Source organism: Sebastes fasciatus, chromosome 22, assembly GCF_043250625.1.
Source record: "Sebastes fasciatus isolate fSebFas1 chromosome 22, fSebFas1.pri, whole genome shotgun sequence".
Taxonomy (NCBI): Eukaryota; Metazoa; Chordata; class Actinopteri; order Perciformes; family Sebastidae; genus Sebastes; species Sebastes fasciatus.
In genome coordinates this window covers 23,245,751-23,256,595 of record NC_133816.1, presented here as the reverse complement: position 1 = coordinate 23,256,595, position 10,845 = coordinate 23,245,751, and the positions used below count along the sequence as shown (strand labels likewise).

The 10,845-nt window shown below is 43.0% G+C and overlaps 3 protein-coding genes across 3 annotated transcripts; all 3 read right to left on the bottom strand.

Annotated features, from left to right (window-relative positions):
- Positions 1–175: 175 nt before the first annotated feature.
- LOC141761101 (E3 ubiquitin/ISG15 ligase TRIM25-like) lies at positions 176–3,284 on the bottom strand. The gene has a single exon (XM_074624342.1). It carries the CDS (start codon positions 3,058–3,060, stop codon positions 1,444–1,446), a length of 1,617 nt encoding a protein of 538 aa, XP_074480443.1. The 5' UTR covers positions 3,061–3,284; the 3' UTR covers positions 176–1,443.
- Positions 3,285–3,897: 613 nt separating this feature from the next.
- Positions 3,898–6,911, bottom strand: LOC141761097 (tripartite motif-containing protein 16-like). The gene has a single exon (XM_074624338.1). It carries the CDS (start codon positions 6,802–6,804, stop codon positions 5,164–5,166), a length of 1,641 nt encoding a protein of 546 aa, XP_074480439.1. The 5' UTR covers positions 6,805–6,911; the 3' UTR covers positions 3,898–5,163.
- Positions 3,898–10,590, bottom strand: LOC141761100 (E3 ubiquitin/ISG15 ligase TRIM25-like). The gene is made up of 2 exons (XM_074624341.1): positions 7,942–10,590; positions 3,898–4,189 (listed from the first exon to the last, which is right to left on the bottom strand). The coding sequence occupies exon 1, from the start codon at positions 10,536–10,538 to the stop codon at positions 8,916–8,918; it is 1,623 nt and encodes a 540-aa protein (XP_074480442.1). The 5' UTR covers positions 10,539–10,590; the 3' UTR covers positions 3,898–4,189; positions 7,942–8,915.
- Positions 10,591–10,845: the final 255 nt, after the last annotated feature.

The window sequence follows — 10,845 nt, the reverse complement described above, 5'->3', positions numbered from 1 at the left end:
TTGACCCAATAGTTTCTGAACACTATGCTGCACCTCTTCTGCTGTAAATGTCACAATCACTCCACGACTGCTACAGTCATTATTATTCTACATATTCACCATAATGTAATAAACTAAACTTTATAGAAACAGACTGATTTAGATGAAGGCAGGAAGACAACAGTAACAAAGACACTGCAGGTTAACATGATGCCTCTGCATCAGTTTTTATTTTCACTCTTGAACGCATCGTTTCTCGATTCAAATCAGGGTTTTTATTTTCTCCGAATGCCCGCACCCTGATCCCAACAAACATCCATGTTTCATATCAACACACATCACATTACAGATCATTGTTAGCATTAAAACATCTTCTCAAAAGTTCTCACGTCCCCTTCCACATCAACGCAGGACTAGTTTTCCTAAAAGCATCTCGCAGTAAGAAACAGACGTCAAACAGCTGAGCTTTACTTTAGATTTTAAAAATACTCATCTTTGCTTTAGTTTTCTAAGAACAACTTTGAGAAAGTTTTTAAGCAGAAAATGTCAAAAGTCTTTTTTTTTAGCCGCCGTGTTCAAGGTTCAGGGGTTCAGTGTCGTCATTCAAGAAGTTCGATTGTCTTAAAAATGAAGCTTTTAATGTTTTAGCTGATTGAACTGAACATAAATCAAGCTCAGACTCAGAGATTCCTTTTAGGAAAACCAGCCCAGTTTGGTTCAACTTCTGAATTTGTGAAATAAAAAATTAAAAAATAAAGTTCCTGTCTTAACATGAGACATGATTTGAAACGATCACATACATATACATACACATTCTGTAAAGGTGTGAATCACCAGAGACCCCACGATACAATATCATCACCATATACTTAAGTCACGATATTATTGTGATTTTAAACATTTTGTGATTTGCTGAGTATTGAGATTTATTACAATATTATGCAGTTTGTCAAAATCTGTTTTATCTAATAAGATGCAGTTTTCACTCTGTTCATCTCAGAGTTGTCATTCACATATCTGGAGGTCAGAGGTCAAGGGACCCCATTTGAAAATGGCCATGTCAAATTTTAGGAGAACTTTTAGAGCGTTATTTAGCGTTACTGCTGACATGGTTGGTACTAATCGATTCCTTAGACTGAGCCCGCTACCACCTGGTCGGGCCGTCAGATTTTGAAGAATTGTTTATATAATAAAAGATCAATACTTGATGTCCGTGTATCGATACACGGTTACCACGCAAAATATCGCGATACTATGCCGTATCGATTTCCTCCCCCCATCCCTGATATTCTGCATTTGATAAAACCACACATTAAAATGTCCAGTAACCACGGCCACCCTGGGACAGATCACTATAATGGTCCCTCTAAAGCTAAACCACCAGTGAAGAACATCTGCATTCATGTGCTGCAGAAGTTACAACACATTTATTTCATATCCACGTATCCTCTGCCTCTTTCATGACTACTTGAGTTCACACAACTCAACAGTGTCTCCATCAGAACCACTAAGCCTAAGTCCAGCATAGAGCGGCTCAGTGAATGTGGTCTGGACTCTGTGGAGGAGGGTCATGGTTTCAGAGACGCTGTAGAAAGACAGAATACCTGCGCTGTGATCCAGGTACACTCCTATTCTGGAGGATTGAGGGCCTGAGATGCTGATTGGGCGGTTGTCATGTCTGAAAGTATAACTATTGTCACAATCTAATTCCCAAGACTTCTCATTGAATCCAAATACAAATGTATTGAAGTCCCCTGTTCTGGCAATACTCCTGTAAGCGACTGCTACTGCAGCATCACTGCTCATCTCCACCTCCCAGTAGCAACGTCCAGTCAGTCCGTCTTTACTCAACACCTGAGATATCCCAAGGAATCTGTCTGGATGTGGAGAACATGATGCATTTTTCTCAGATGTTATTTTTTTGTTCCCCTCTGATAAAACCAGAAAAAAGCCCACTGTGTTTGGATCCAGCATGATTTGACGTGAGTATCGTAATAACTCAGCTCTGGTCGTGGGCTCCACTGAAGGTCTTGTCTTGGTAAGAATGGCCTGCATCTTATCTCTGACTGCTGTCACAGCTGCCATCACATCCTCATAGTCCTGCAGGCGATTGTTTTTTGGTCTTGGTGAATCTGTAGATCCAGTAAGTTTTGACAGTGAGGGGTACTTGCTGAGAAACTGGGTGTGGTCCTCTGTAAGTGAGAGCTTCTCCAGTTCAGCATCTTTCCTCTTCAGCTTGGCGGTCTCCTGCTGCAGCTTCTCCTGAAGCTCTTTGACTCGACTCACCTCAGTTTTCTGCTGGGATCTGATCTTCTGCTTCACATCAGAGTTTCTTTTCTCAATGAGACGGATCAGCTCAGTGAAGATCTTCTCACTGTCCTCCACGGCTTTATCAGCAGAGCGATTGATGGTCTTCGTGTCTTCCTGAAGCACCTTCACGTCTTTCTCTCGGTCCTGGATTCTCTGCTGGAGTTTTTGCCGACTTTCACCGAGCTTCTTCTGCTTCTCGGTCCGTTCTGCTGAAGCGGAGACGGTGTCGTGGCCTTCATGTTCATCCATAGAGCAGAGATAACAGATACACTGCTGATCAGTGCGGCAGAAAATCTTCATCACCTCGTCGTGACGGGAGCAGATGTTCTCCCGGAGCTTAACGGAGGCGTCGACAAGTTTGTGTTTTTTAAAAGCAGGTGAGTCATAGTGAGGCTGGAGGTGCTGCTCACAGTAAGAGGCCAGACATACCAGACAGGACTTGAAGGCTTTCAGCTTCCTCCCAGTGCAGACAGCACAGGCCACATCTCCAGATCCGGCATAGCGGTGAGCTGCTTGGAGTCCAGCCTTCTTCACTTCCTCCACTAACTCTGCCAACATGGTGTTTTTCCCCAGGACAGGCCTTGGGTAGAAAGTCTGTCGGCACTGAGGACAGCTGTAGATTATCTTCTGATCTTCTCCATCCCAGTGGGTTTTAATACAGCTCATGCAGTAGTTGTGTCCACAGGGAATAGTCACCGGATCCTTCAGTAGATCCAGACAGATGGAACAAGAGAATTTCACCTCGTCTGCTTGGTATCCTTGCTGCGCCATTTCACCTCTCAACAACACTGAATGACTCTAGAGTTTCACTTTCCCCACAGCAAATAACTGCGTCACACAGGAAGCCAAACCTTCTTTTCTTACACAACTGCCTGCTGATCTGCAGTAAAGTGGAGAGTCAGCTCTCTCTCAGCTCAGTTTGGTCACACCCATCTACAAACTTGCAAATCTATGAAACGGGAGGGAACCAGGAAATATGCAGTCAGAAATGGACTCTTGTTTGTCTGAGAGAAGGGGGGGGAGTTATCAGTGTTCGTTTCATTCCAGGAAATGGAGCAGTTTGAGCTTCGGCTGCATTCACAGCCGTCCTTTTACTTGTTTCTAGTCGGTTCAGTTCAGTAAAACTAAACACATTTGCAGTAAAATGTACTCAAGTGTCCAAAGTGAACATCCTCATAGGGGGAGTCCAGTTTCATTGTTGGGAACTTTTAGAGGTTTTTATGCTTTCAGATCAGTTGAATAAGGACAGAAAAAGAAGAAGAATGAAGGAAGGGCAAATTAAATTAAATGAATCTGCAAAGTAACTCCAGCCTTTGTATAAATGTACTGGATATATTGGAAGTTACACAACCTCAAACTGGTGTTTGAGTAAATGTATATTTAGTTACTTCTCTCTATAATTCACAAAGGAAAAGCTTTTTTTAACTTTAACATTGACCCAATAGTTTCTGAACACTATGCTGCACCTCTTCTGCTGTTAATGTCACAATCACTCCACGACTGCTACAGTCATTATTATTCTACATATTCACCATAATGTAATAAACTAAACTTTATAGAAACAGACTGATTTAGATGAAGGCAGGAAGACAACAGTAACAAAGACACTGCAGGTTAACATGATGCCTCTGTATCAGTTTTTATTTTCACAGTTGAACGCATCGTTTCTCGATTCAAATCAGGGTTTTTATTTTCTCCGAATGCCCGCACCCTGATCCCAACAAACATCCATGTTTCATATCAACACACATCACATTACAGATCATTGTTAGCATTAAAACATGTCCTCAAAAGTTCTCACGTCTCCTTCCACTTCAACGCAGGACTAGTTTTCCTAAAAGCATCTTGCAGTAAGAAACAGACGTCAAACAGCTGAGCTTTACTTTAGATTTTAAAAATACTCATCTTTGCTTTAGTTTTCTAAGAACAACGGTGAGAACGTTTTTAAGCAGAAAATGTCAAAAGTCTTTTTTTTTAGCCGCCGTGTTCAAGGTTCAGGGGTTCAGTGTCGTCATTCAAGAAGTTGGATTGTCTTAAAAATGAAGCTTTTAATGTTTTAGCTGATTGAACTGAACATAAATCAAGCTCAGACTCAGAGATTCCTTTTAGGAAAACCAGCCCAGTTTGGTTCAACATCTGAATTTGTCAAATAAAAAATTAAAAAATCAAGTTCCTGTCTTAACATGAGGCATGATTTGAAACGATCACATACATATATATCCACATTCTGTAGAGGTGGGAATCACCAGAGACACCACGATACAATATCATCACCATATACTTAACTCACGATATTATTGTGATTTTAAACATTTTGCGATATGCTGAGTATTGCGATTTATTACAATATTATGCAGTTTGTCAAAATCTGTTTAATCTAATAAGATGCAGTTTTCACTCTGTTCATCTCAGAGTTGTCATTCACAATTCTGGAGGTCAGAGGTCAAGGGACCCCATTTGAAAATGGCCATGTCAAATTTTAGCAGAACTTTTGGAGCGTTATTTAGCGTTCCTGCTGACATGGTTGGTACTAATCGATTCCTTAGACTGAGCCCGCTACCACCTGGTCGGGCCGTCGGATTTTGAAGAATTGTTTATATAATAAAAGATCAATACTTGATGTCCGTGTATCGATACACCATTGCCACGCAAAATATCGCGATACTATGCTGTATCGATTTCCTCCCCCATCCCTGATATTCTGCATTTGATAAAACCACACATTAAAATGTCCAGTAACCACGGCCACCCTGGGACAGATCACTATAATGGTCCCTCTAAAGCTAAACCACCAGTGAAGAACATCTGCATTCATGTGCTTCAGAAGTTACAACACATTATTTCATATCGACGTATCCTCTGCCTCTTTCATGACTACTTGAACTCACAAAACTCTACAGTGTCTCCATCAGAACCAAAAAGACAAATTCCAGCATAGAGCGGCTCAGTGAATGTGGCCTGGACTCTGTGGAGGAGGGTCATGGTTTCAGAGACGCTGTAGAAAGACAGAATACCTGCGCTGTGATCCAGGTACACTCCTACTCTGGAGGATTTAGGGCCTGAGATGCTGATTAAGCGGTTGTCATGACAGAAAGTATAACTATTGTGACAACTTAATACCCAACACTTCTCATTGAATCCAAATGCAAATGTTTTAAAGTCCCCTGATCTGGCAATACTCCTGTAAGAGACTGCTACTGCAGTGTTCCAGCTCATCTCCACCTCCCAGTAACAACGTCCAGTCAGTCCTTCTTTACTCAACACTTGAGGTATCAACATGAATCTGTCTGGATGTGGAAAATATGATGAATTATTACCATATGTTATTTTTCTGTTCCCCTCTGATATACCAAGATGTATGCCCGCTGTGTTTGGATCCAGCGTGATTTGACGTGAATATCGTAAGAACTCAGCTCTGGTCGTGGGCTCCACTGAAGCCTGCGTCTCGGTAAGAATGGCCAGCATCTTATCTCTGACTGCTGTCACAGCTGCCATCACATCCTCATAGTCCTGCAGGCGATTGTTTTTTGGTCTTGGTGAGTCTGTAGATCCAGTAAGTTTTGACAGTGAGGGGTACTTGCTGAGAAACTGGGTGTGGTCATCTGTACGTGAGAGATGCTCCAGCTCGGCGTCTTTCCTCTTCAGCTTGGCGGTCTCCTGCTGCAGCTTCTCCTGAAGCTCTTTGACTCGACTCACCTCAGTTTTCTGCCGGGATCTGATCTTCTGCTTCACATCAGAGCTTCTTTTCTCAATGAGACGGATCAGCTCAGTGAAGATCTTCTCACTGTCCTCCACGGCTTTATCAGCAGAGCGATTGATGGTCTTCGTGTCTTCCTGAAGCACCTTCACGTCTTTCTCTCGGTCCTGGATTCTCTTCTGGAGTTTTTGCCGACTTTCACCGAGCTCCTTCTGCTTCTCGGTCCGTTCTCCTGCAGCGGAGACGTTGTCGTGGCCTTTATGTTCATCCATAGAGCAGAGATAACAGATACACTGCTGATCAGTGCGGCAGAAAATCTTCATCACCTCATCGTGATGAGAGCAGATGTTCTCCCGGAGCTTAACGGAGGCGTTGACAAGGTTGTGTTTTTTAAAAGCAGGTGATTCATAGTGAGGCTGGAGGTGTTGCTCACAGTAGGAGGCCAGACATACTAGACAGGACTTGAAGGCCTTCAGTTTCCTCCCAGTGCAGAAATCACAGGCCACATCTCCATGTCCGGCATAGCAGTGATCAGCTGGAGCAGCTTGGAGTCCAGTCTTCTTCACTTCCTCCACTAACTCTGCCAACATGGTGTTTTTCCCCAGGACAGGCCTCGGGTGGAAAGTCTGTCGGCACTGAGGACAGCTGTGGTTTATCTTCTGAACTTCTCCATCCCAGTGGGTTTTAATACAGCTCATGCAGTAGTTGTGTCCACAGGGAATAGTCACAGGATCCTTCAGTAGATCCAGACAGATCGAACAGCAGAATTTCACCTCGTCTGCTTGGTATCCTTGCTGCGCCATTTCACCTCTCAACATTACTGAATGACTCTAGAGTTTCACTTTCCCCACAGCAAATAACTTCGTCACACAGGAAGCCAAACCTTCTTTTATTACACAACTTCCTGCTAATCTGCAGTAAAGTGTATGTCAGCTCTCTCTCAGCTCAGTTTGGTCACACCCATCTTTAAACTGGCAGATCTATGAAAGGGGAGGGAACCAGGAAATATGCAGTCAGAGGTGGACCCTTGTTTGTCTGAGAGAAGGGGGGGGGGGTTATCATTGTTCGTTTCATTCCAGGAAATGGAGCAGTTTGAGCTTCGGCTGCATTCACAGCCGTCCTTTTACTTGTTTCTAGTCGGTTCAGTTCAGTAAAAGTAAACATGTTTGCAGTAAAATGTACTTACGTGTCCAAAGTGAACATCCTCATGGGGGAGTTCAGTTTCATTGTTGGGAACTTTTAGAGGTTTTAATGTATTCAGATCAGTTGAATAAGGACAGAAAAAGAAGAACAATGAAGGAAGGGCAAATTAAATAAAAGAAGGAAAAAGAAGAGGGAAGGAAGAAAATATGAATCTGCAAAGTAACTCCAGCCTTTGTATAAATGTACTGGATATATTGGAAGTTACACAACCTCAAACTGGTGTTTGAGTAAATGTACATTTAGTTACTTCCCTCTATAATTCACAAAGGAAAAGCTTTTTTTAACTTTAACATTGACCCAATAGTTTCTGAACACTATGCTGCACCTCTTCTGCTGTTAATGTCACAATCACTCCACGACTGCTACAGTCATTATTATTCTACATATTCACCATAATGTAATGAACTAAACTTTATATAAACAGACTGATTTAGATGAAGGCAGGAAGACAACAGTAACAAAGACACACACGTGACCTCTGAATCAGTTTTTTATTTTCACACTTGAACGCATCGTTTCTCGATTCAAATCCGGGTTTTTATTTTCTCCGAATGCCCGCACCCTGATCCCAACAAACATCCATGTTTCATATCAACACACATCACATTACAGATCATTGTTAGCATTAAAACATGTTCTCAAAAGTTCTCACGTCTCCTTCCACGTCAACGCGGGACTAGTTTTCCTAAAAGCATCTCGCAGTAAGAAACAGACGTCAAACAGCTGAGCTTTAATTTAGATTTTAAAAATACTCATCTTTGCTTTATTTTCTAAGAACAACTTTGAGAAAGTTTTTAAGCAGAAAATGTCAAAAGTCTTTTTTTTAGCCGCCGTGTTCAAGGTTCAGGGGTTCAGTGTCGTCATTCAAGAAGTTGGATTGTCTTAAAAATGAAGCTTTTAATGTTTTAGCTGATTGAACTGAACATAAATCAAGCTCAGACTCAGAGATTCCTTTTAGGAAAACCAGCCCAGTTTGGTTCAACATCTGAATTTGTCAAATAAAAAATTGAAAAATCAAGTTCCTTTCTTAACATGAGGCATGATTTGAAACGATCACACACATATATATCCACATTCTGTAGAGGTGTGAATCACCAGAGACCCCACGATACAATATCATCACCATATACTTAAGTCACGATATTATTGTGATTTTAAACATTTTGTGATATGCTGAGTATTGAGATTTATTACAATATTATGCAGTTTGTCAAAATCTGTTTTATCTAATAAGATGCAGTTTTCACTCTGTTCATCTCAGAGTTGTCATTCACATATCTGGAGGTCAGAGGTCAAGGGACCCCATTTGAAAATGGCCATGTCAAATTTTAGCACAACGTTTGGAGCATTATGTAGCGTTACTGCTGACATGGTTGGTACTAATCGATTCCTTAGACTGAGCCCGCTACCACCTGGTCGGGCTGTCGGATTTTGAAGAATTGTTTATATAATAAAAGATTGATACTTGATGTCCGTGTATCGATACACGATTACCACGCAAAATATCGCGATACTATGCTGTATCGATTCCCCCTCCCCCATCCCTGATATTCTGCATTTGATAAAACCACACATAAAAATGTCCAGTAACCACGGCCACCCTGGGACAGATCACTATAATGGTCCCTCTAAAGCTAAACCACCAGTGAAGAACATCTGCATTCATGTGCTGCAGAAGTTACAACACATTTATTTCATATCCACGTATCCTCTGCCTCTTTCATGACTACTTGAGTTCACACAGCTCAGCAGTGTCTCCATCAGAACCAAAAAGATAAAGTCCAGCGTAGAGCGGCTCAGTGAATGTGGTCTGGACTCTGTGGAGGAGGGTCATGGTTTCAGAGATGCTGTAGAAAGACAGAATGCCTGCGCTGTGATCCAGGTACACTCCTATTCTGGAGGATTGAGGGCCTGAGATGATGAGTGAGCGGTTATCATGAATGAAACTATTGTCAAAATGTAACACCCAAGACTTCTCATTGCATCCAAATACACATGTATTAAAGTCTGTTCTGTCAATACTCTTGTAAGCGACTGCGACTGCTACTCCAGCGTTTCTGCTCATCTCCACCTCCCAGTAACAACGTCCAGTCAGTCCGTCTTTACTCAAGACCTGAGATATCCAAATGAATCTGTCTGGATGTGGAGAACATGATGCATTATAGTCATACGTTATTTTTCTGTTCCCCTCTGATAAAACCAGAGATGTCATTGCTGTGTTTGGATCCAGCGTGATTTGACGTGAATATTGTAATAACTCAGCTCTGATCGTGGGCTCCACTGAAGGCCTTGTCTCGGTAAGAATGGCCAGCATCTTATCTCTGACTGCTGTCACAGCTGCCATCACATCCTCATAGTCCTGCAGGCGATTGGTTTTTGGTCTCGGTGAGTCTGTAGATCCAGTAAGTTTTGACAGTGAGGGGTACTTGCTGAGAAACTGGGTGTGGTCATCTGTACGTGAGAGATGCTCCAGCTCGGCGTCTCTCCTCTTCAGCTCGGCGATCTCCTGCTGTAGCTTCTTCTGAAGCTCTTTGACTCGACTCACCTCAGTTTTCTGCTGGGATCTGATCTTCTGCTTCACATCAGAGCTTCTTTTCTCCATGAGACGGATCAGCTCAGTGAAGATCTTCTCACTGTCCTCCACGGCTTTATCAGCAGAGTGATTGATGGTCCTCGTGTCTTCCTGAAGCACCTTCACGTCTTTCTCTCGGTCCTGGATTCTCTGCTGGAGTTTTTGCCGATTTTCACCGAGCTCCTTCTGCTTCTCGGTCCGTTCTGCTGCACCCGAGACGTTGTCGTGGCCTTTATGTTCATCCATAGAGCAGAGATAACAGATACACTGCTGATCAGTGCGGCAGAAAATCTTCATCACCTCATCGTGACGGGAGCAGATGTTCTCCCGGAGCTTAACGGAGGCGTCGACAAGTTTGTGTTTTTTAAAAGCAGGTGATTCATAGTGAGGCTGGAGGTGCTGCTCACAGTAAGAGGCCAGACAAACCAGACAGGACTTGAAGGCTTTCAGTTTCCTCCCAGTGCAGACATCACAGGCCACATCTCCAGGTCCGGCATAGCGGTGATCAGCTGGAGCAGTTTGGAGTCCAGTCTTCTTCACTTCCTCCACTAACTCTGCCAACATGGTGTTTTTCCCCAGGGCAGGCCTCGGGGTGAAAGTCTGTCTGCACTGAGGACAGCTGTGGTTTATCTTCTGATCTTCTCCATCCCAGTGGGTTTTAATACAGCTCATGCAGTAGTTGTGTCCACAGGGAATAGTCACCGGATCCTTCAGTAGATCCAGACAGATGGAACAAGAGAATTTCACCTCGTCTGCTTGGTATCCTTGCTGCGCCATTTCACCTCTCAACAACACTGAATGACTCTAGAGTGGACCTTACTCTCAGCAAATAAATGCCTCACACAGGAAGCCAAACCTACACACACTGATTTGCAGTCATTCGGCGTGTCAGCTCTTGCACTTTGCAGCATGGAGAGTACACCAATCCTCAAACTGGTAGATCTATGAAAGGGGGCAGGTACCAGGAAATACCAGTCAGAGTTGGACTGAAAGGGAGCGGTTTGAACCTTGGCAGCGTTTATTGCTAATATTTTCACTTTTACAGTCAGTTTGAACTTTGGCAGCGTGTTCTGCCCTCATTTAA

Excerpts from the sequence above, each read along its gene's own strand:
- LOC141761100 (XM_074624341.1), bottom strand. The coding sequence starts at position 10,538 with ATGGCGCAGCAAGGATACCAAGCAGACGAGGTGAAATTCTCTTGTTCC.
- LOC141761101 (XM_074624342.1), bottom strand. The coding sequence starts at position 3,060 with ATGGCGCAGCAAGGATACCAAGCAGACGAGGTGAAATTCTCTTGTTCC.
- LOC141761097 (XM_074624338.1), bottom strand. The coding sequence starts at position 6,804 with ATGTTGAGAGGTGAAATGGCGCAGCAAGGATACCAAGCAGACGAGGTG.